The sequence below is a fragment of the Lutzomyia longipalpis genome, chromosome 3 (genome assembly GCF_024334085.1).
Source record: "Lutzomyia longipalpis isolate SR_M1_2022 chromosome 3, ASM2433408v1".
Taxonomy (NCBI): domain Eukaryota; kingdom Metazoa; phylum Arthropoda; class Insecta; order Diptera; family Psychodidae; genus Lutzomyia; species Lutzomyia longipalpis.
The window spans coordinates 11,221,262-11,246,503 of NC_074709.1; the positions used below are offsets into that span (position 1 = coordinate 11,221,262).

Consider the following 25,242-nt stretch of genomic DNA (forward strand, 5'->3'; position numbering starts at 1 on the left):
AAGGCTGGAAAAAACGCTCCAAAGGAATTTTGACCAATAAATTTTATTGTTCATTTTGGGGGGAAATCTCAGAGTTGAGATTGCTATCGTGCACAGATAAATGGGCTCTATAAGGTGGCACACACCATTCTCGCATTAATTTGCCACGACAATTTTAAGCACAAATTTTCAGTTATTGAGTGGTTCTTAAAGTCTGATGGCAAATTATGTGTTGATGGTGTATAAATTTGAGAATTTACTACATACCAGCAACATAACCCAGATTGTGGGCTTTATTGCAAGATTTTGATAATGAAATAATGGCTAAAGAGGCATAGAGAGTAGCATGAGCCACACCTGATAAAATTCTAATTAAAATGCAGCAGATGCCCAAAATATTCGTGTTTTTGGAGATAAGGGGAAATGTTTAATTTATAAAACAATGGGTGCCCCAAGGGAAACGTTGAATTTTAATTAGAATTCTTTTTCCCATTGGAGTTTTTAGGAATCAATGTAAATATTTTGGATGAACATCATGTCAACATTTTAATTATTTAACATTTTGCGATAATTATTTAATTATATGTTTAAAAGAAAATCTTGTATCTATCACGAAACGTGCGAGAGGTGCGTGGCACCCAAGACACGTCAACAAGAACATAAAAAAGTTCTTAAACTTCAAGAAAGTTTAAATAAATATTATTTTGCAAGCTGCAAACTATTTCCCAAATGGAAATGAAATATCGAATTGAAAGATCTTGCAATGGACATTGCAAGATGTGGGCACAAAGTAAATGCAGCATAGGAAGCAAAAGGAGGATTTAAGGGGGACCTTTTGCAAACAAAACCCTGTTCCATGCTACATATTATCTCTTCAAAATCTCAAATTGGATCTAGATCTTCTCACGGGCAGCTCTGTTGACCAGACATTTCAACTGGATGAGAGCCAAGAGCATAAATTTTGCAGAATGGGGCGCAACTATGCAATTATAAATTCAAATTGCGTGCAAATAATACCCCGAAGAATTAATGTTCACTATGTATAGTTTGAGGAATTGGCAGAGGAGTTGTTTATGAGGGGAGAGCGGCATAATCTATGTGGAAAGAATAGAGACCAAAGGAATGCCTCAAAAGTCAGTGGAAGCAATGCCAAAAGGGATTCTTTTGTGCAAACAAGAAGGTCACACGGAATTCCATGGAAGGAAGGGCATGGTGTGGACAAAAGAAACGCACACACCTGAGAAAGGTCCGGGACCCATTACAAATTTCTTGTGCACCTTGAATGTTTCAACAAACAATAAAGTATTTGGATATGGGGGTAAAATGTCTTGGGCTTTGTAACGGCGACTTGATCGTACACATTCAATTTAAATTTCTCCCAAAATAACCAACTAGTACAGGAACCAAAAATCAATTTTTAAGAGGATGTTGGATTTATTTCTTTCAATTTAAGAACTCTAAACTAAATATTTTGATGATTTAGGATAAATCCTTCCGAATTGCGTCAGCCAAGGGACGGTAGGTCAACCCAAACACATCCTTTCAATTTTAGGGGCCAGAGCTTTCGACGCTACTGTGCGTCTTCCTCAGTGGCTGGAATTTTTATTAAACATTTCAATAAATTACAATTTTTCTTTCAATATTTCATCTCTTTCAATTTTTCCAATTTTTCAAAATTTCCTAACTTACTCAATTGTGTCTTTGTTTGGGAATCGTCAAACGTCTGAAATGAGTGATCTTGCTGATTTTCATGTAGGGGGATTCTATTTTTGAAGAGAATACGATTAACTGACTAACTTGTGAACTTTGGGACCTAAATTTTCTTAAATTTTACCTCTTTTTTCTTTGATTTTCTTTCACTGTACTGTAACTGACTTTTCTTGGCAATTGTCTGAGGCATAACTGACAATTTTCGAAATTATAGGGGAAGGGGTTATCCTACAAACATTGAGATAAGCATAAGTGGCATAATGGCATGGCGGTTTCCTTCATGTTTCATGCAGCAATGCTGCATAAGCAATGTTTATATCCGCGCATTCCTCACGTCGATTGACGATCCGGGAGAGATTCTTCTTGATGTGAGCTGCCTCCAGAATCAATCGTTTCCTGTGATTTCTGTAATTAATAAAAATTCCAGCCACTGAGGAAGACGCACAGTAGCGTCGAAAGCTCTGGCCCCTAAAATTGAAAGGATGTGTTTGGGTTGACCTACCGTCCCTTGGCTGACGCAATTCGGAAGGATTTATCCTAAATCATCAAAACATTAAAATTTCCGTCAGTATCAACCCGAGTATCTAAACTAAATATTTTATTTAAAGTTTGATGTTTCTTTTTAAAGTTTTTTTTTCTTCAATAGTAAAGAAATAATTTCTTTTGACCTCTAAAATTATATATAAACTTATTGGAAGCTTTTAATTTATTAGAAAAGCTGAAAGCTTACAATTTTCCAACTTTTTTTCCAATGAGAGTTATTTAACAAAAATTTTATATTTTTCGCGAATTTCACTTTCAAATTGGTTATTTCGGTTGAAAAATAATTTTACAGTGTAGAAAAATGATTTCTCACAAAAAGCAGGCACACAGTGTGATGGACACACAGTTGGTGGGCAGCCACACTCAACAAAATCAATCCGTCGTCCATGCCGGGGGTTTCAATGGACAAAAAATCGATTAGCTCAAAAAATTGTCAGGGCATGAATTGTACATTCTCGTGAACCTCTCCCTGATCCTGCGGAGAATTTTAATTCCCGAGAAAGGTCTCGATCTCTCGGGTGATCTCCACAGACCGTGATCTTTTGTATGTGTGCGCGCCATTAGTATGAGATTTAGCCATTTATTATTTCTGGAGTAAAAGATGACTTCGGGTGAAACCAGTTTGGGATGAGAGGGAAAAAGATCGTTGAATCTATGCGTGGTTTCCTCATGGCGGCGTCTCACCGCACAGACGATCGCGCGATGGTGATCTCCTCACGTTGAATGTCTCACTATTAATTTGGTGTCAAGTGATTGAATCATAGCGATTGCTTCTCTTATAGCCCCCAAACTCCCGCTTAATGCCTCAAAAGCCGCGAACATTTAAAAGTATATATAGCGTGTAATCTGATCCAGAACCGATCATCGAGCACTCAATACCGGAGCTTAGAGACTTCGTTTTTTTTCTTAACTCTGCATAAATTTACACATATAAAATTTTCCTATTTAAATTATCACATCATTTCGCAGTGTTGCGATTTTTTTAAATTTTATTCTTCATTTAAAATGAGAAGAAAAAAATAAAAAGTTGGCTACAAAAAATGCGATTAATTTACGATGGAAGAATAAGAAGTTTCTCTTTCATCGGCACACAGATGGGTTGGCAAAATATATATTGCAAAACCAATTCGTGAACGCCTAATGAATCAACAAAGAGAGGAAATTGTTCATGTTGCGAGTGTGTTCCAAAAAGGTTGACTTTTGGCTCATGAAGATCATTTTTGTGGGTGGCACAAAAAGTGCGCCAACATTTCAATGAACTCCCAAAGTGAAATTCCATTGCACAAGGTGGTCAAGTCAGGAAGTTCTCTTGATTTTTTTCTGTTTAAAATAATTCTTAATATTTTTTTTGCTGATGAATCATGAAACAGATATACGAACTGTCAAGTCAATCCCCAATTTATTATGAGTTTTATGTATTTTTCTTTTAGAATCAAGAACTATATTATAGTAATGTGAACTGATTGTGAATGTAAAATATTTGCCCATGAAAGTTCTAAAATTAATTTTAATCCCCCAAAAATCGTTCACCTTTTCCCAACATCTTCCTTTGGGCCACCATGTAGCCGTTCTAATTCTTTTTTATTTACTTGTAATTCTCAACAATGTGTTAATTGGTAGCTGTAGAATATAATTAAATTAGATTTTTTTCTTTCCTTCATGTTCACATTTTATTAAAGAAAAGATGTGTCTCCTTTTGTATATAGTTTCTCACGCAATTCCACGAATTCTTCCATTCTATATTTTTTGTCGTTACTTTTTGAAGCTTGTACACCAAAAGGAATTTCTTTTGCAGATCCGCAACAATTTCACGGAGCTTTTGCTGCAATTTTTAGCGGAAGTGCGCTCATAAAAATTCCTTATGGCATCCGGTTGTGAGAATTTCCAAGCAAAAGACATTCACCAAATGGTCACACATAGGAAATCAATACCGCCCAAGAGATACAAAATCACCGGTAAGTCGCTCTTTTTTATTGAGCTCATTAAGAAAGAGAAAAAAAATAACAAACATGCACACCCTTTATGCTTTCACCTCCATTCATTTTGGGTAACAAAGCCCAAAAGATAATCATCCCGAGAAAACACGAAAATCAACCATCTGCAAATATCTTCGCAAACTGTCGCAAAACTGCCGTGAGAAAATTCCTTTTGAGATTTTCACTTTAACTTTACGTACGTTAATTGTGCTCACGTGAATTTAATTGAATTTCGTGGTATTTCAATGAAATTCAGGTCACTGTCCGGAATTTTCAACAAAATGAGCATATTAGAAGACTTTCGCATAATTCAATTTGCCCAGGGGAGCTGACGACGAAATTCTGTGAAAAATATTTTTGGCATTTTTTCTGCGTAATATGCGATGGGGTGGCTTTTACGTGGGAGTGCTTTTAGAATAGGGAGATTAGAAGGAATTTTTCCGGGGGATCAAATTATATAATTAACTTCTCATGTGTTTTTCAAAATATTATTTTCATTCCGTTAAACATGTTTCTTATAACGTATGTGGCTAAATGTAGTGACTACGTTAAGTAGAACACAATTTGAGAACCCCCGGCTATAGATGAGAAAATCACTTTTTAATGCTTTTTTCTTCATTCAGAAAATGTCTGAAAGCTCATTTAGAGCTTTTCTCCACACCCTTAATCTCCCAAAGAACGACATACTAGCACACATCCCTCGTGTACGGTTAAATGGTCAAGAAGAAATAAAAGGCGCCAAAAGCGCGAATAATTTGAAGATGTAATTGGGGTATCAAGAGACACAAATAGCTGCGGGGGGGAGGGTGTCCTCATTTGGGTGCGTGCTGAATTGACGCGTGTTAATTTTATTTCTCAATCGAGAAATTTGCCATAAAAACGTTTGCCACTCTTCAAATAGCCCAACGAAAATTTATGTAAGTGCGGAGAAAATTCAGAATGAGGCTGTTTTTGTGCACCAACTGCGGGTAACTTCTCTTGAGTGGGGTTTTGTTGACAAAGGCGTGAGATGGACGGAAAATCAATTTCACTGAGTGTGTGCACACAAGCGCGGAAGAAGGGGGCGCGAAGTCGCCTAAGAAAAATTTTCCCTGCTGGCGAAGAAATTGCTCTCAAGGCAATGTGAAGATCATTGAATTCTCGTTCATTCACACTCATGCGGAGAATTCTTCTTTTCCCCGCACACACAGATGGGTATATCGTTGATGAGATTTAATAAAGCAATCACCAAAGAGATCAACAAAGCGGAAATTGTCACACTTTTTCACCTGCTTATTCTTTCGTTTTTTTTCTGCGGGAGCACAGACAAATCTACTTCTGTTCAAATGCTCTTGTGATCACTAAATAATCGTCTTGCGAGGGGAATTCTTCAAAAAATATTCACTCAATGATTTTCCATACAAAACACAACGATGACCGCACAAGAAATGTTTGCTTGGCGCGACGTTCTTGTTGCAACTGAAGATTCAGTGCTCAAGATGATCTCGAGGTTTGGAATTTTGTCTTGGAGGTTGTTGTGTTGTGTGGAGTCTCACACACTTGGAAGGCACTTCAAACGTGTTTTCAGTTTCTTACCTGAACCGCACTCAAATTCAATAGCATGAGTGCGAAAGAGCTGGGAGAACTTGCAGATGACGCCGACCAAGGGGGGTTGATAATTCATTTAAAATTCTGTTTACAAATAAATAAGGCTGCAGAGGATGCTGAGAGATGCAAAGGAGATCAAACTAAACGCATTTGAAAAAGAAATTTGAAGGAAAGCTCTGGAAAAGCTTTGACTATATATTATTTTTTCCTACAAAGCTTAACGAAGTATGTTTATTTTATTGACGAATTTCTTTAATTTCAATTATCTTTCAGCGTATTGACACTCTTTCTGCATTCTGAATGTTAAGGAAATGCTTTAAAAAATTGTTTATTCGCACCCAATATTTAATTATTGATTGAAAGTTATAAAAAAATTATAAAGGAATTTTAATTCGTTTAGGAAATCACATCTTTCAGAGAATTTATCAACCCCTCCAGATGGTAACGAAGAAGATGAAATTGAACTGATGATGATTCGCCCGAGAGCGACACACAGACTCCAGCAGTGTGCTTCCCATTTTCAAGTGGGTTGTTGTGTATGATGAAGAAAATTTAGCAAGTCGTTTGTGAGTTTCATTTGCATTCTCTCTTTTTTCGTTTTTTTTTGGGACCTTTTCTCCATAACTCTGTGTACCCATCTGAATCACTCTCAGTCAGCTATTTTTTTCGCCAAACAGCAAAAAATCACGTCATTTCCCTCTTTTTTTCACAGAGAATTTTTTACCTGATTTTTTGTGTGAACTTTGAAGGTATTTATGGGTGAATTTTTAATACCCTCCCAGAGGGTCATCTCATACATAACAGAAAAGTTCTTTTGAGGCTTTTCTTCTCAAAAAAAAAAAGTTTCTTTCTCAAAGTCACAAACAAGGGCACAAAAAGTCCTGCGGAGGAGTTTCAAAAGAAAAATTCCCATGCGGGTGGAAAGAGAACGAATCGGTGTGGAATATAATTGAACAATGTGGAGATTTTTATTCCATTGATGAGTTCTTCTCCGCAGCTATTGAATATCATTTTCAATGGGAGTGCGCACCATCAGACTCCACACAGTGAAAATTCAATAGAGAAAAATGTATCAATCATCTCATTTTGTGCACATGCAATCACATTCAAAAAACTATTTCCATCCCACTGACTTTTTACATAAAATTCCTTCACATTTTTTTTTGTCGTTATTGTGCAGTCCAAATATAAAATATATTTATATATTGGCAATATGGATGCAAAAAAAAATCCAACATTGTCATACAATGTTGCAAAAATGTATATGGGCAGAAAAAATGATACAAAAACACTTTCGGTGTTTCTTGTCTCGTTTATTCAGTCTCCGCGCATGTAATGATTTAAGTTTATCTGCAGTTGAACGTGAAAACACCTCACATAATTTACAATTAAGTTACACCAACTAATTAAGGACGTTTGAAGTGAATTTTAATGATTTTTAATGAGGTCCATCAATAAAATTCGTCGTGGTTAGACTACCCGAAAGCTCTGTGCAAGAGTTCATTGTCCCATATTCTTTCGTCTTAAATGTTTTTTTAAAACTTTTTTCGAGTAGCGATTTATCAGCTTCTTGTCGTCAAGTGTTCCGAAAAGGGTTTTTACATTGCATGGGAAAAACTACACTGTCCTTTAGGGATATCCCCAGAGGGATTTCTTCGCACATAAATCCTCACAGAGAGGACTCTTTTTTTCCTTCTTTTTCCTCCACATGCAAGATTTTCCTCGTAGCAAGCAAGAACACAAGAGAGAGATAAATCATAGGATTATGCAATGGCGTATGTGAAAATAAATCACAAATTAGTGGAGATGAAGAATGCACTCATAACAAGATGTAATAAGAGTCTTAATTAGTACTTTTCACCATCTCACTATTTGTGCGAGCAACTATGTAAAAATTATGAATTGCTATACCCTGCCGGGAAAACATTGTTGGGTATTTTCTTTCCCTCTTAAGTTTTTTTCTTGATGTTCTTGTAAAATGCACATAAATTTGCAAATACTTGCATACGAAATTATGCATAGTAATGACTAACGAGAAGATCAAGGTGTTCAAAGCAGCATAATCTCCCTAATAATCATTATATTTCTTTATCTTTTTCCTTAAAATGTTTCCAACATACATTTTTTTTAAATTATAAAAAGAAAATTGTGTTAAGCTCCTCCTGTTGCAGTGTGAAGACACATCAAAAGCTTTCAAAACTGCCAACATAATAAAGGTGTAGAGGTGAGAAAATGTTTTGGGCTTTTCACCAATATGTAGAGTAAACTTTTTCCCTTTGTCCAGAAAATTTGCATCACAATGAATTAGTTTTGAGGGCGTTGACATTTTGAAAAACTTTCCAATGCACAAAGTTTTCGTGGGTGTGTGTGCCCCTTTTGACGTGCAAAGTACTACGACCACAGCCTGACCCATCATCATCATAGAGAAGAAGAACAAAGTCTAATGGCCTTTACCCACCCTCGCACAACATAGAATGATACTCTCAATCAACTTCACGGGCTGACTTTATTGTTTTGTCGTCCATAAAACCCAATGAGAGGATGCAATGTGAATTTGTTATACAACCTCTTCTTGTTTGCACCAAATGCTAGAAGAAAATCTGTATATAAGTCTATGCGAGTACAAAAAAAGTCTCTCGTTTCACTAAAGGTTTCACTTGAAGTGGCAACGAGTAATTTTTCCAATTTAATTTATATCTTCCCACCAGAAAATGAAAAATTGCCGAGTTAATAGTATGTGGAATTGGAGGAATCTCACTCTGTCTTTGCCAGAGTACTTTGGCAAAATGGGAAAACAAATAGGAGGTGAATGAATGAATGTAAAAAAAAAGCCAACCTCACGCGCGTCAGTCAAATGGTAATCATATATAGAGAGGAAACTCAAAGAATGGTAACAAGGCGGTAAAACATCAAAAGGAATCTTCTCAGCACGTCATCATTATCGTTTACTCTCTTTCGCCCATTCAATTGAATTCTCATATCAAAAAGTTTAATTGCATTTGGAAGCAATTTATGCTCCTTTCGCCCCCCTCGCCGTATAAACATTAAAATGCTCAGATGCACCGTCTTTTTTTCCTCGTGAAACCATTGCATTCTTTCACGAGCGGAAATATTTGGTAATTTGCTCAAAAGAGAGCACTTTCGGGACACACGGCAAATTCCTGAGACACCTGAAAAACGCAACTCGAGAGTTTTTTTTTCAGTGGATTTTCAGTCACTCCTGCTTCACCGATTGCTGGTGCAAACGCCCCCTTTGCCGTCTTTGGGGTTCATATAATTATGGTCATTTGGACGGAGGTCTTTCGAAGTTTAATAATAATAATTTATTTAGTTCCTTATACAGACTAGTGTATCGGACCTTTCGAAGTTTATATATGAACATCAAACATGGATGGAAGAATCCATCTGATGAACTACACACACACAGACACTTCATAATTCCATGCAATTATTCATTCTGATGAAAAGGGATTTGGAAATCACAGATAGACAAGCTTCAGCTATAAATTATCCCTCCAATTCTCAAGGTGATTTACATTTGGGTAGGTAACTTAATGAGCAAAGGAACATATATAGAAGCGATGGAAGATGGACTAAGCTTAAATTTTATCACTTAGCGCTGTAATAAAGAAAAATTAAATTTTATGATTTTTAAATTTTGAATTTTCGGTTAAACAACACCTTTCGCTTTGCCATTTCCCAGAATATTTTTCTTTAAAAATATTAAAATTGGATAAAATGCAAGCTTTCAATTTCTACTGCATAAATTCTGCATGAAAACTTTTATGAAAAATGAATGAAAAACTTTTTTATTAATTTAATTTCTTTGAAGTTTTTCCAATCTTGTCCACCACAGTACCCAAAATATCGCTACTTGAAACACAATCTGAATCAATAATTTAGTTAATTTAACCATAAAAACTTAAACCAAGAAAATGAAATTTAAATCTTATTCTTTTTGGCAAAGTACGGCCATCTCTTAACTATAAAGATTTCGCAATAATCTACATCAAATTCCTCGCTTATATTCCTTCGTTTAACAGTTCAACTTTCACAAAACACCTGAACCACATAGTTTGATAATTTCATTCACGTCTCCGTAAGTTTTAAGCGTGGTTTTCCTTCCATTTTCACACACACACACACACACCCGGGGTATCTTCCATGCAATTGGATCACGGCGAAAATCATGAAAATTCACCCAGACGTGAGGCACAAAATGAATTTTTAACACAAACTACCACCAAAGTGCAGTGATTTGTGGCAAATTTCATTTCCCTGTGGTACAGTTGGAAAATTTTTAATGCAACAGAACTTTTTTTTTTGTTTTTTGTTGCTATCACGGGATATCTTTCGGCAGATGGGAAAGCTCTCATGCGAGAAGAATATTTGTCCCATGGCAATGATTGGAAAATACATTGGATTTTTCCATCCAAGAGAAAATTGAAGCTTAATTTACCAATGAATTTCATTAATAAAACACTCAAATAGTTAATTAATGGGAAATTGAAAGAAAAGATAATTAATATGGTAATTGTTCAGAGCTTTCAGAGAGCTTTATTTTTAAATACAAATAGTCTTTAGCCTTTCAACTCTATTGGCGCAATTTTGGGTGACAAAAAAATTACATTGCTGGATAGACAAAGGGAATAAATTGGGACATCCATGGAGCATTTATGTGACCAATTATTGGAGCTATTGATGGAGCAGCAAATATTTGCATTGATCAGCAAAATTGAAGCCAAATTTTAAACTTCTCGCTCACGCTGAGTTTTTTTTTAATTCATTTTGGCGCATAAAATTGCCACAAATCGATTTATCTCCATCCACATGAATTTTTCTGCGCCATTCCTAACCCATTCTCACATAGCTCCTTGTCTACGCCCCACCAAGTGATTTATTTTTCCATGAAATTGTTCAGTACAGCGCAATTGTTTTGTGTTGTCCAAGAAAGGTCATGGGAGAACGCAACAAATTGCTTGCTCTCAATTCTGCTCCTCAAATTGCGATACTGTGTGTATGCCACGAAGAATAAGGCGAACGGCCATTTAATTTTACGACCCTCAATATGGGGACAAAAGTTTAAATTTAGTGTGAATTCTCCCAAACAAAGAAAATTGGAGCTCTCTCTCTATGCCCGAAAATTGTGAATGAATATTTGGGCCAATGTTTTCAGGAAGAAATTCCCTAAAATGCTAAACATCCACAACAATAAAGGACGATCCTCACGCGGGATAATTTATTCAAAATTAATCAAATTAATTGATAAAGAATTTTAGAAGCTTCCCATCTGTGTTAATTTGTGCCCCACACAGAATTGTGCAAATTTATTCATATCCCCATTCGAACCGATGAAATTTATGCGAATTCCCCGACTGAAAAATTAATTTGCCTCACAAGTTTTGCTAACTCTTGTGGCGAAATTTTCTCACAGAGACTTGCAAATGGGAATGGGGCGGCATGTTTGAACAATTCAAATTGAATTTAAAGACCGTCTCATTGCATTTTGAATAAAAAAGAAAAACTGCGAAAGAAATATGTTAAAAATTGATGAAGAAATTTAATTCGAACCCTCATCATCCAGTAAAAGACAACCACCCACCCACCCTCAAGAAAACAATCAATTTTGTAAGAATACTTTTGTGTAAACCCCCTTGTGAGATATGACGCCAATATTTTCATTACTTGACAATCAAAACCACCTACACACACAAAAGGACTTATAAAATTCTCTCCCAATTTTGTAGAAGGATACCGTGGGGGCGATTTATCAATTTATAATGACAGTCAACAAAGCCAAAAATACCGTGTAATTGCAATATCAAAATTGATAGGATTTTTTTCTTTACAAAATACTCGCGAGAGTTTGCGCGGAAATTGCTCCAATAAATTGGAAATGGAACGAACATTGAATTGATTTTTCAATATAAACCCCCTTAATTGGTGTTTTGATTAAAAAACCGCTGTTGATATTTTATTTTGGTCATAAAAATTTAATTTACTCGTGAAAAAACAAATAAACATTTCCGCTGGAAACTGCAGAAATATTTGTTAAATTTTATAGCTCGCACTGAAAGAAAAATTTTCAGAAATTTTAGTACTTTTGAAATTTTTAAAATTAAGCCAAAATTGAAAATATTCTTTTTGGTTTTTTGTGGCTAGAAGTAATTTTAACAATCATACCATTCAAATAAAGGCTACAAAATTAAAGTTTTTTTTTAATTCTTTTGGTGATTTAGTACAAGAATAATTCTTTGTGCTAAATTGAAATAAGATGTAAAACTGAACTGAACTGATCATATATACACCAAAATTCGGTTAAATTCGGATATTTTAGAAAAAAAATCAATATAAAAATATTTTTAGTACAGCCTTAAGAATATTCAAGAACTTTTTTGATCTTTTTTAAAAGTCTCAAAGAAAATTGTTATGTAGGTAAGATTCAGAGCTATCCAAGATTTAGGATAGATGGTAAAAATAACACCTTTGCTAAAAACTAATATTTGTACTAAAATTACAAAAGATACGTATGTTTAGTACAGCACGTGGTTATCTATATCATTAAAATAACTGCCTGTAAATAGGTTATTACTACAACCTGTACCAAAAACTTTTAGTACTAAAGACAACAACTATAAAACTATCTTTGCAATAAGACTGCAAAGATTTCTCTCAGTGTATCCTCATCCCTCTATTTGTGATAACTTTTAATCAAGACTTTTCAGTTTCTTTTAATTCCTTTTTCCCACATAAATTCAATCAATTAGTCGTTGTAATTAATTGAGCATATTCAACCAATTCTTCACGGGATTAACTTCGTTGTAAATTCTTCACCCAACAATTCGAGGGAAGAATTCGAATAAAGTTTGAGAATTAATTGTGTTGATCGCGTCGAAGGCAAATTATTTATTTTCCCATGGAGTGTGTAAGTCATTAAATTCATCTCGCACAGCCAGCAGTGGATGAGCACCGCGCAGTGATGACATGAATTTGGGTGAAATGTGTCAATAAATAAATCGATAAATGGCATTTTTATGGGAGATTTTTGCAAATTGGCCAGGAGATGGTACAACACGGAGATGATGGAGTACACGGCGAAGAATGCAAATTTATCTCGCTGTGGACAAAAATGCCAAATCAATTAAATTAAAATTAAATTTTATCACTCACCTGGAATATTTTTTGTTGTCAATGCAATGTCCAATTTAAAAAATCCAAAGAATGGTGAAGTACAAAATCCCAGCACGGATGGATTAATCTTCTCTCTGGTGCGCTGGGTGAGCAATCCGTGATGTATGCTGGAGCATAAATTTTATCCTTTTCCACTCGTTTTATTGTTCACACAGCACTTCAATGCACCACACACAAAAGTGATTTCACCGAGAACTTTTTTTCTTGCTGCTCTTTGCCTTCTTCCACCACTGAAACTTACTTGAAGAATTCACCTTTTCTCTCGCAGAAGCAATCCAATCTCATTTGAGAGCCCTCTGCTTTGGAGATGTGTGTAGGTATATAAATTTTTAGGACCAAAAGGGCATAAAATTCTCCTGAAATTCACTCTTCTTTCTTTCACGGTGCCACAACACTATGCAATGTAAAGGCACACAGAGGGGTGAAGGAGGAGTGTATGAGAGAAGGAGCTGATTGTTGTGAAGAAAAATGGTGCAAAAGAGAGATCACGGCGAGGAAATTTCTTATGACCAGCTGAACCGGTTGCGAACAACAAACTGATCTCTTGGAGATTTTGCTGCTCGGCAATCCAAGAGGAGTGTTGAAAATACACGAAGAATATGCCACAAAAGAATTCCACAAATACACAGGAAGCCCAATGTGAACACTGTGGAGTTTCTTTGCCTGGTAGACCTCCACCAGTTAAGCCACCGAAGATCTGAGAAAGAAAATATCTTAAGGAGATGAGAGTCGGAAAGATCACTAAAGGCGCAATTGTTAAATTCTAACCGCCGCGGTGAAAATTTTAAATATTTTTAAGGAAAATTTGAAACATATAAGAATCCAGAAATGATCAATCTTTGATCAATATGATTGATTCAATTAATTACTGGAAAAGAAAGATCAGTCATGTCCGCCGCTCTGACTCCCTCACCTTGTTCTTCGTGGAACATATGGTAGATTTTTTCGCATGACCAAAGAAACGACACACAGCAGAGCAAAATGTGCTCAAACAATTTCCTACAATATTTTGACTTCAACAAAAATCTATTCTTTTTGCAGAAATTAACCTTTCCAGCTTCGTGTGGTGTTTGACCTCAAAACTCTGTGGTGAGAGCGAAAGGATTTTCTGCACAAAACTTAAATGAAGGGATTTTAACATTTTAGCAAAATATTTCCTCAAGCAGTTTACATCTTGAATACATCCTTGAATTCGCATCAAAAGAAGCCGAAGAATGAGAGATGTTGAAAAGGAATATATCAAGGAGAGTGCCTTGAAATATGTGGAAGGATCTTGGGGTAAAATTCCTACCAAAAGGAATCAATAAATTGTTCAAATAAATTTCTCTGCAGGAGACAATACAAGACAATGGGAAAATATCTTTAAGGGTTGGCCAAGGAGGCGAGATGCAAGGCACTTAGCACATTAAGAACATTCTTGGCCTCCAAACTTGATTAAGCGCCAATTTCTGCGATTTTCCCATTAAGGATTTATATTTTTTTGATGGAATTTATAGGACTTTGTGCGACAATTGGAAAATGCACTCCCCGCTCTATTGTTTCCCTCAATGCAGATTTTTCACAGAAAAAAATATTTTCTAGGTCATATTTAATGATCTCCCCATCATTTGGAAAGTCCTGAAGGATTTTCCAGAGAACAAAAAAAACATTTGAACTTTGCATTCACGGTGAGAAAGTTTTCTTGGACTACGTGACGACTTCCGCATGGCTGAAAGCGCATCCCGCGATTAAAAGTACACGTTGCCAAGGAAAAAAATCACTTAGAGGATTTTCCATCTTTCCCAGTCCAATTAAATTAACTTCCGTCGAATAAGAAAAACCATCCGGGGTGCTTTCGCACAATCAACTTTGTAATCATTCTGCTGGATTGTTTTCGTGCTTGTGCGGAAAAGAAATCTATTAGAGGAAAAGTGAATCCATCTGCTATCTCTCCTGATATATATGTATATAATGGAGTCCTTCGTACAGCAAAATGACCTACATTTCGCTACACGAAGCTCAAAAGTCCGAGGATTATGTCAACTCAGAGAACTCAGCAAGACTCCTCCATCTCACAGAGATAATGCACCGAAATAGTCGAAATTCTTATAAGGATGAAATGCACAGTGAAAGATGTGAAGGATACTCAAGTCTCGAGGATTTATTTTAAAGAACCAAGAAGGAATGGAATTTAAAAAAAAAAACATGAAATTTTATAAGAGAAAGTTTGTGAGGAATTTATGAAAATTGGAAAAATTCTTTATTTGATATCATGCAAGAAAAATTCAGTGGACATAGTCCACGCGATTATCAGGCGGTGGAGATCTGCACCAACGGGATGAAATTGCTCCCAAGCTGATAAGAAGGAGGGTGAGAGATGAAAGCCCAAGAACGACGCCAGTTGTGATGTCGTGGATTGGTGTACCTGGAATGGGATGCAGTGCAAGGAGTACGAGAAGTCCACAGCAATTCAGCAAGGAGAACACCGTGACCAGGATGTAGCCTACAAAAGGATACGAATTAATTTTTAATCCTGAATATTTTTCTTTTCCTTTCGGAATTTCCTCAACAACAAGCATATAAAATTCTTATGCTCATGACCCACCTGAAGTATAATTCCTATTGGGTAGCCATTCACACTGCCTGGAGCGGAAGCCAAGGAATCCAAGAGCAACAGCAGAGAAGCCCGAAATAATTCCAGTATCCAGATAATGGGATCTCCCCACGCGTGCAACCAAGTAAATACTCAGCCCGGAATTCATGAGCCCACAGAGGATTAGCATGAGGGAGACTGCTCCAATTGTCGCAGTGGCATTGGCGACTTTCTGCAAGCTGAGATTGGACCAGGATTTCGTGGGGGTTGCATCGTCGTAGTGAGATGGTGCCTGGAGGCGCGGTGAAATGACTGCAGTTGTGCGAATATCCGTCGGTACGTGTCCATGCTGCTGCTCTTCGTAGCGAAGACGACGCTGCGGTGCGAGCTGTTTTACCGGAGTACTCGTTGTGGCGGGAATTTGTCTGGGAGTCGTGGCGGCTGAAATATTCTTCTGTGGTGTCTTTTGCGGGGGTGTCGACAGGAGTTCATGGAGTTTCTGCGTGGCCAGATTCTTCTGTGGCGTCAGGGTGGACATCTGAACTGGAACTGGTGGTGCTGGACGCTGTGGTGTTGATGCTGCTGCTGTTGGTGTCTTAAGTACCTTCGGTGGTGATTTGGTATCTCTAATTGACGCATAACTGTGATGAAGCCTTCTCCTGGATGGACTCCGTGCAATAGTCTGAAAATTCCTATTCATCGATGTTTCCTCCTGCTCCTGAATATCATCGGGATCCTCTTCTGTCGGTAGAACAGCATATCTGTGAACCTTTCCATTGTGAATTTCAATTATTTCGTGATTTTCATCCACAATCTCCTCATCCTTATCCGTGGGGATGAGGGTGTAGCGCGAATCGTTGAGGAAGAAACTTTTGGAGTCAAAATTCGTTGAAAAGGCATTCTTCAGCTTAGGTTGTTCATCAGGGGAAAAATTAATTGGTAGACTGCAGAATGGAGCATCATCGGAACTGTGGGGAAAATTTATTTATATATGAAGAAATTAATGCATATCATATGTATGAGAGTTGAAGGAGTTGAAAAACAAGATCGCATTAATTTGAAAAATTCAAGCTGTTCAAACTAAAGGATTATGCAATTGAAACGTTTAAAAATAACTCACAAAGATCGAAATAAAAATGAATGAATGAATCATAAATAATTTTAAAATTAATTAAAGAAAATCTCTCATCTATTTTCCAGAAAAAAACATCTCTGCACTAAAGAAAAGCAAGAAGAGAAGAAAAGGGAGAAGGAAGCATAACTCACGTGTTGAGAGCTTCTCGGCTAGCTAAGAATTTAGCTCGTTGCGCCGGAACTACGGTGTAGCGATGCTTATCATTCCTGGAAAGTTCCTCAACGGGCACCAGAGCGAATTTCCCACTAGAGCTACCCCCTTGATTCCTCCCACGCATGGGGCTTGAGGAAGTTACAACTGTTGGCGTTGGGCGTGTTGTGTTAATCAACTCAATGGATCCAAAAGACTTGGAGGTGGTGAGCGAGAGGGGTTTAGGACCGGGTTTTGGTGGCAAAAATTGCCCCGTGTGCTGCGGCAGCGTCCTCCCAGGTGAACCGACACCCCGAATATCCGTTGCGCACTTCACAGCATCACTTTTCTGCACTTTAGTCGGCGGTGTGTACAACTCACTTTGGAGGCAGAACGCCGGATTGGTGTAGTGAGACATCCCCAGTAATTTGGGGAATGTTCTTTGTGGATCACACTATTTGAGTCTTTTTCCCTGCAGGAGCACCTTTGCTTGCGATTGCTAAAGTACATCTGCTGTGGCACTTTAAATTGCCGACTCCGACGACCGTTGGAGTGCGTCGAAAATATTGGGGAGGGTGACAGAGATAGAGAGCTAAAAGTATATAAAGAAATTCACGGTTCGTGCCTCTTTTGGTGGAATGAGGAGGAAATTCAACCAACTGCCACTTCCACACAACTACATATATTTTTGCCAGAGGGTCTCTCTGCTGTGACTCAATAGGTGAGTCTCATTTACTATTTTTAGGGGAGGGTGAGGGTCGTCAAGCACCCCAAAGAGATTTGGAATTTAAATGCCCTCAAAGATTTGGCGCCAAATTCTTATCTTTTGGTAAAAATTTTACTAAAATTTCCTAAATAAAAAGATGAGAAGAAAAACTTCCAAATATCTTTGAATATTCCTCACGAGCGATTTCTTTCCATAAAAGTGATCTGAAAATTGGTGGCACGAGACCCTCGCATTTTAGTGCCACACCGGCAGACGCTCGAACAGCTGCTCGCAGTCAACATAAAATTCTTTTTGACTCTCTTTCACTCCAGCAATGTTTCCCCCTTTCTCTTATGCAATTTGAGCCAGCATAAACAACATCAATATATGTTCTCATAAATAGGTAAACTCAAATAGGCGCCGCTTTGTTCCAAAATTCTGAGAACTTTTCTTTTTTCTAGACTAAATCATAATTTCGTTGGTTATCTTCCCCCCTTACTCCTGTCAGGATCAGTCCATTTCACCCACATATAATGATTCCTTAATTCATAGTGATTTAACATTGATTTGTGACAAATTTTTGTATGACCTTTTGCATGGTAAAGTTCATAAGAAAGAGAATAATTAGATAAGACATGAAAGGGTTAACTCATAATCTGCAAGAATTCCCGAAAATTCTTTTTACGATTAGATTAATTTTTTTTTCAAAGCATTTATCTCATTTTCTTTGTTTTAATGATTAACCCCTTCGTTTTATTAAAAACTTTCATACAATTCTAAATATTTTAATTAAAAGCAATATATTTAAAAGCATGATGTACGCACCACCCTGTATTTATTACCTTAAAATAGTAAATCCTTCAAAGAATATTTCGTAATGAAGATAATTCCGATCTTATCGATCAAGTTTCATTAATCATCCAAAAATGACTAATTAATCAAACAACGCATCAGAGAAAATATCGAAATTTCCTCTTTTTCTTTTCAAGGAAAACCAATAAAATATGTTTACTCAATTGTTTTAAATAATCCTCGTGTGGTTTTTAAAAAAAATATTTATTTTAAATAAAATATATTTCAAATTAATTTAAATATAAAATGGCGCATTTTGCGCTCGTCCCTGTTCTGTAGGTTTTAAAATTCACATGTGGGGGCATTTTTTTCTTAGGATTTGTAGGTTCCAATAAAGGCTCCACAGCTTGGGCAGTAGTGATTGGCATTCTTGCATGAATCCATTACGTAGGGAATCCATGCGCAGGGCCAGCATCTGCAAGAATAAAATTGAAATTATTTTAGTCAAAAAATTCCTCAAAACTTTCTAAGTTCTAAAACTTACACAAAAGCACAAAGAATTGCAGCCATAATGTGAGTTTTTGTGGTTGTCTCGTAGTCAAGCCTCGTGATGACTTGTTGCCTGCACGATGGGCAAACTATGGTACTGGGATCTGGTCCTACAGGTGGATTATTCACAATAGCTGAAAAAAAAAGGAATTTTTATTGAGAAAAGAAATTCAAGAAAATCTAAAAGTTTAGAACTCACTGTGAATGACTTGGGGTTGTGTTGTTTGGGGATGTGGCATGCTTGTAGCGTTTGGGGCTCCTGTGGGTGGATACGGTGCTCCGTACTGTGTCTGATCGTAAGCCGGTGGTGGCTGTGGGTGTGGATAGTTGCCCGTATACTCCTGCCCAGACCCCTGATGGGGATATGCAGACTTCTGTGGCTCCATTTCTATTTGAAAGTTAAAAGGTAAAAAATGCGCAGTTGTTACCTCAGTTAATTGGAGACATGTACAAGTGGGTACTTTAGGATTTTGCAATATATTCCCCCTTATCTACACTACCCAACAAATGATAAGATAAAGCTAAACAACCCACTCGCTCTAGGGAATGGCGAAAAGAAATCTTTGCAAATTGAACTACAAATAAGCGAAGAGTATCCAATTTCTGATAAAACTTTTTTTGCAAAAAGGAAGAATTTAATTCCATAAAAAGCTAAGAACTGCAGTATTTCTATTTGCTCTTTTGCGCGAAGTCTGTGAGAGATAATAAAGCGCGTTATTTACAAATTAAATTGTGATCATAAAATAACAAGGCTTTCACAGTCTCTTCATTTGAGAGCTCTTAATACGATTTGTATGATTAAATTAATTCAGTTTTTTTAACGTTATAAGTTTAGCAAAGAAAATTCAAAATTATTTTCTTATGTTTCATTGCATAAATTTATACACAGAACCTTTCTACAAAACAGACTGTGGGCTAGATATTTTATGTTCACTTTAATGATGATTTAACTTTTTCACTCATTTTATTAATATTTTATGTAATAATCACTACAACGAATAACCCCTAATTTAATACCAAAAATGTTTTTATGCTTTCATGGAAAAAGTAAAACGCCTGAAGAGGAATTTCCACCCGAATATAAAAAAAAAACTAATTCAGCAATTTACGTATTTCTTGTGAAATAGCATCCTTCTTTCGGTTAATTACAAATTAACTCAAGCACAGAAAAAATCATTGAAATTTTTGAAATTCTTCACACAAATTGCGAAAATCTCTTGATAGATTTTCACGAAAAAAAAATTATATATACACGAAAACTCACCTACTTTGTTGATGAATCGACTTGTTGAATGTTAAAAGAGAATCGTGGCACTTTTACCTTTCAATTGAATGATGTGTATAAACACTTGATTGCAAACTAACAAGTGAACTGTTCCACTCTTCCAACACGAATGACTTCCATTCTCGTACGAATGGTTGATTTTGATGTTGAGTGAATGAATGAAAAAGTTTCGGGCAACAACTTCGGCTTCCCACCCCGGCTACATCATTCACATGATAACACCGCACCGAATGAGCTTTTCCACACCGAAGTGAGAGAATTTCCATCAATTCGATTTTATGATGAAAAGCTTTCATTTTTCCTCCCCCGCGCAACTTGCTGCAGTAATTCTTTTTTGAATAATAGTTGACAGCTAATCAATTGGAAATCTCTCTTTTTTGTCCAACTAATAGATCCCTCGTTCTCTTACCTGCCTTGGTGGTGGTCACCTGAGCGCCAAACAAGCCACAAAAGCACTTGCTCTCGATTTAGATCGGAAAACCACCGAACGCTATGACTCATTCGCATATTATCATCGCGTTAGTCTATTGTTTATGCCCAACTTCTCGGACGATCATGATCCATTGACGTCACTGTAGAGACGTAAGTAAAAAATAAATTACCTATTGGGTACTCTAAAGATACTTTAAAACGATCGAATTTCATCATAAAAAACTGATAGAAAAGCTCTCAAAATTTTCTTTATAAGATGTCTGGAATTTCCATGAAAATGATAAAGTTAAAATAGACAGATGATTCATTTAAAAATTGATAAGATAATGAGGAAATTAAAATTCCATAATCAGGGAAGTTCATACCCTTTTTTGATGATAAGAGATGATCTGAGTGTTTTCAAAAGTTATCAGTTTATTGTTATTTCTTTGCCAAAAAATATACAAAACTTGGAAAGTAAAAACATCATTTAGTCAAGAACATAGACAGGGAGGGTGCAATCCCTAAAAGTTCAGACAATTTTAATTTTTCTTTCTTAAGAAAGTTTAGAAATCAAAAAAAAAGTTCCAGGCTAAAAATCATTAATCAAACAATTTTCTTAAATAAAGAATTTCTTTTGGGTAATTTTTTGACAAAAAAGTCTTTCATATTCTTTTCGTCAAATAAAAAAATCCATCACTGCATTAAAAATATTCCTTTCGTGTGTTCGACCGCGAGTGAATATTATTTTTTTGATAAAAACTAAATCGTGAAGGTGATAACACAACTCATTATCTGCTCTTCGGCTATGCGAAAGTGTGATATAAAACTTTGACTGTTCTATGACAAACAGTTCAGTCGTTCATTGCTTTTCTTCCATTGAAGAGCACCTATTTAGTTGTTCTGTGTTTGAGTGATTGTTGGATTAATTTTGTGTGTGACGAAAAAAATATAATTCAAAATGGAGCCACAGAAATCCATGTACCCCCATCCGGATCCCAATAGCTATGGAGGTGAAAATACCGGTGGGTATCCTCATCAAACAGCCGGCTATCCCCATGAATCGGGCTATCCGCATGAGTCAGGCTACCCCCAGCAGCCACCCCCGCAGTACGCTATGCCACAGCCTGAAATGCAGTACATGCCACCCCCAATTGTCACTCAACCCACAGCTACAAGTAAGTTCCACCGAAAAAAAATCCCCGCGCGCGATATGCTATCAGTTGCCCTGATAAGGATGAATGGTTTCGCGTGAATTTGTCGTGTTATCCACACAATCTGACGTACGAGAAATCCACCCCTAAATTTGGGATTTTTCCCAAAAATACCAAAAAGGTGCGAGGAGACAGAAATGATCAATATTTGATCAGTATTTTGTGATTAGAAATATTTTATCACTACTCAGAGACACAATTCAATAAGACGACAGAGAGTGATAGAGATGTGGCAGTTTTGAGGTGTTTTTTTCACACATTTACAATTTTTTATTCCACATTAATTGTGATCTTTGATATTTTTAATAATTGACTACCTTCAGGAAAAACTTAAATTTTTTCTAAGAAAATAATTATGCCTAATTATTTTATCTAATTAGGTTTTATTATATTTTTTGGTTTTAAAGAAAAATCTTTTTATATACATTTTTGATTAAATATTTAATAAAAATAAATTAGGATTTTTTAAGCAAAAAGTTTCTTGAATCCAAATTGTTTTTCTTGATAATTTCTTTAAAATAGAAAACCGTTTAATCAAATGTATGACTTTTAAATAACTTTCTATTCATTCATCAAGTTTTTTTTGTTAAATTAAATTGTCTCCTATGAATAATTATGCGTATTGAAAGTTGATTAATTTAATTGAATATAGATAGCTAATTCTATTAATTTACCAGCAGTTATAATGCCACCCCAGGTTGGTCCTGATCCAACCATGATTACGTGCCCCTCGTGCCACAGCACCGTAGTCACGAGGATGGAGTACGAGCCAAACACAAGGTGAGTTGCAAATGATAATTTGTTAACTAATCATAAAAATTATCACTAATTGAATGCTTTTTCTCTCCCCATTCTAAGGACCCACATTTGTGCCCTTCTACTTTGTGTCTTCTGGTGAGTAATGCGATGAAATTTAAATTATTAATCGTTGCTTTCAACGAAATTCATAACTAATACTTAATTTGTTTTTTTCTATGCAGTTGCTGGCCATGTGTATGTGTGCCCTACTGTGTGGACTCCTGCCAGAGTGGCAATCACTACTGCCCCAGCTGTGGTGCCTATGTTGGAACATATGAAAATTAATGAGAATAAGGCGGATTTTCAAGGACGTATATTTAAAAATTTAAGGGATCAATGAAAAACAATCCCCCGCAAGGTCCGAATCTTCAAGAAAATCATGAATTTCCACTGCAAAAAAAGCTGTGAAGTCAATGTTTTTATCAACTGATTCGTGATTCATCTTATACACTTGAAGATTTCCTGAGAACTACTGCACATACGGCTTCTCTGTTTGCATTCAAAATGTATCATTTCAGCAAAATCTTATCGCAATAAATTTATTTCTTCATTTACTAAACAGGCATTTTTATCACTGTATGTGGATGAAAAGATTTATTTTCCCCCAAGAACCCCCCTTCCTAGCGCCCCCAAATAATTTTCATGCATTTTTGACTGCTTTTTGAATGTGGCGCCCTAAATGTAGTTCCAAAAGCTACCACTGCTATTTTTTGGTACATTTTGTTGAAGAAAAAATGAGACGGTGCACGTCACTGATACTGTCTCCCTCACACTTTTAGTTTTTCGCAATTTTCTCGCGTTTTCCGCCGAATTTCTCAGCGAAATTACTTTTTTGCGACCAGGAAGTGACGCCGCTTCGATTGGCATCGCCAGTTCAAAACACAAAATTTTCGCTCCAGTCGATAAAGCAGAGCTTTTTTGCTTTCAAAGCTTTTAAAGCTTTTGTTATATAGTTTCTTAGCTAAATATATCATATTCTCCGGAAATTAATACAAGCGCCCCCTATGTTGAATTTTTATTAAATTGGTTTTATTTTAAGCATCAAAATTTTGTCTAAAAAAAATGAAAATTATAAAAAAAATACATATTTGACATATTTAAAATTTATTAAAAATTGACGATAAAACTACCTGAATTTTCATTGATTTAATTCCTCTTTAGTCAGTTATTTTCAGCAAATTCTTTATTCATTTAATTGATTCTCTAATTGCTTTCCAAACCGAAACATTTAATTTTAAACTATACAACATAAACAGAATCTTTATTTCCCATTTTAAGCTAATTTATTTCCTTTTTTGAGACACATTTTAGTTGTTTTTATTTAAAATGTATCCATACATAGAATCTAAAATGATTTTCTCCTTATCAAGCAATTTTTCTTCAATTCCAATTCTCTTGTAAACATTCTAATTACCCACTTGAATTATTGATGGGGGGGAGAAAAATGAAGTAAATATTTATCCATCGATTGCAGTTGGATATATTATGTTTTTCCTTTCTCTCGGAAAATAATCCACCAACTCCACCCCAAATTGACCCACTTTTCTCCCAACAACAGTCGGGGCGACTCCTTTCTGCACAACTCTATGGGATGCGCACATTAAATGGTGCTCTACTGACACGGAATCCTTTCGCCATCCTGGCGACGAAAATGTGCCATACTCATTTTGTTTGTTCTCATTTGAATTTAGCTCCATTTAGCATTGAAATGTTGAGCCATATCCTGGATTTTCCAGCTAATACTAGGAAGGAAATCAATCTCCACTCCTCCATAAATTATTCACTGAATCTCTCGAGTTTTCCAGGAGCGTGATTATTGAATTACATATACATCCTTCATACCGCATATCCTATGTATTCCCCTCCGAAAAGTGACCCAATTCCATTGTATGAAAGAATTTCGTGGTCTTCTTTGTTCTTCTTCTCGACTATATGAAAATTTCCTCAGCACAAAGCGTGGAAATTCTTTGGTATTAGAATCTCCGAAAGAGATTAACGCCTCATATGTTTATTGCGCTATATTATGTTGCCTCTCTTGAGCTCTAAATTACGACGCAGCGAGTCATTATGCTGTATAAGATGGGGTCCATGAGAGCATAATTTTGCTTCGCATATAAACATAAAAATATTCGACGCACATTTTTCCTATGTCGCAATATTCTTTGTTTGGAAATCGATCCCTCTCCTTCGGATTCACTCAAAAGACGCGCGGCTTATGAGGGTTCGCACCCATCTTACGCAGCGTTCGAAATTCAATGAATTTTATACATTTAATTGAGTTCCTCCCGTGTTGTATCGCACTACCTTTATTACAAGTGCGTGATAATGCTGGGAAAATCAATCAACTTGGGGATTTTCCACAAACAAATCGCATATAGAATTGGAATATGAAAGTTTAATTGGAGGCATTCGTTGAATAAGAATTATTATCTGATGGGAAAATGTATCGAAGGGAAATGATTAAGGAAACTGGGATGAATTTGAATGAGGAAATCTCCCACTTGGACTGTTTGTATATTTATTCAATTAAGGTGTTTAGATGAGTTGAATTGAATTGGGTGGTCAAATAAGGATAAAAGAGTTCTTCAAGCACAAAAAGCAAAAAAAAAAAAAACAAATAATTTTCTTGATGACAAAACATTTTTTTAAAAGGTGAAAAAAAATT

At 36.1% G+C, this 25,242-nt stretch overlaps 4 protein-coding genes across 7 annotated transcripts in view; 1 reads left to right on the top strand and 3 right to left on the bottom strand.

The window, feature by feature from the left end:
- Nucleotides 1-13,426, bottom strand: part of LOC129792087 (uncharacterized) — a 40,023-nt gene extending 26,597 nt beyond the window's left edge. Inside the window, exon 1 of one of the 2 annotated variants that reach the window (XM_055830818.1) lies at nucleotides 12,966-13,426. The gene's annotated coding sequence lies outside the window, so the exon portion shown is untranslated. Of the gene's footprint in view, nucleotides 1-5,476; nucleotides 6,780-12,965 lie in introns of those variants that run through there. The other variant, XM_055830819.1, reaches the window with a different exon arrangement.
- A 1,776-nt stretch (nucleotides 13,427-15,202) lies between these two features.
- LOC129792103 (uncharacterized) lies at nucleotides 15,203-17,495 on the bottom strand. Its single transcript, XM_055830875.1, has 3 exons — nucleotides 16,825-17,495; nucleotides 15,571-16,526; nucleotides 15,203-15,468 (listed from the first exon to the last, which is right to left on the bottom strand). The coding sequence occupies exons 1-3, from the start codon at nucleotides 17,238-17,240 to the stop codon at nucleotides 15,251-15,253; spliced, it is 1,590 nt and encodes a 529-aa protein (XP_055686850.1). The 5' UTR covers nucleotides 17,241-17,495; the 3' UTR covers nucleotides 15,203-15,250.
- Nucleotides 17,496-18,565: 1,070 nt separating this feature from the next.
- On the bottom strand, nucleotides 18,566-20,269 carry LOC129792142 (lipopolysaccharide-induced tumor necrosis factor-alpha factor homolog). Of its 2 annotated transcripts, none has more exons than XM_055830928.1 (4): nucleotides 20,134-20,269; nucleotides 19,069-19,257; nucleotides 18,865-19,003; nucleotides 18,566-18,795 (listed from the first exon to the last, which is right to left on the bottom strand). In XM_055830928.1, exons 2-4 carry the CDS (start codon nucleotides 19,253-19,255, stop codon nucleotides 18,693-18,695), a joined length of 429 nt encoding a protein of 142 aa, XP_055686903.1. In that variant the 5' UTR covers nucleotides 19,256-19,257; nucleotides 20,134-20,269; the 3' UTR covers nucleotides 18,566-18,692. The 2 variants fall into 2 exon arrangements, with proteins under 2 accessions (XP_055686903.1, XP_055686904.1); XM_055830929.1 differs by having other exon boundaries at nucleotides 20,138-20,267.
- A 1,005-nt stretch (nucleotides 20,270-21,274) lies between these two features.
- Nucleotides 21,275-23,136, top strand: LOC129792140 (lipopolysaccharide-induced tumor necrosis factor-alpha factor homolog). 2 transcript variants are annotated; one of them, XM_055830925.1, is made up of 4 exons: nucleotides 21,275-21,743; nucleotides 22,460-22,559; nucleotides 22,638-22,673; nucleotides 22,760-23,136. In XM_055830925.1, exons 1-4 carry the CDS (start codon nucleotides 21,527-21,529, stop codon nucleotides 22,860-22,862), a joined length of 456 nt encoding a protein of 151 aa, XP_055686900.1. In that variant the 5' UTR covers nucleotides 21,275-21,526; the 3' UTR covers nucleotides 22,863-23,136. The 2 variants fall into 2 exon arrangements, with proteins under 2 accessions (XP_055686900.1, XP_055686899.1); XM_055830924.1 differs by having other exon boundaries at nucleotides 21,394-21,743; nucleotides 22,457-22,559.
- Nucleotides 23,137-25,242: the final 2,106 nt, after the last annotated feature.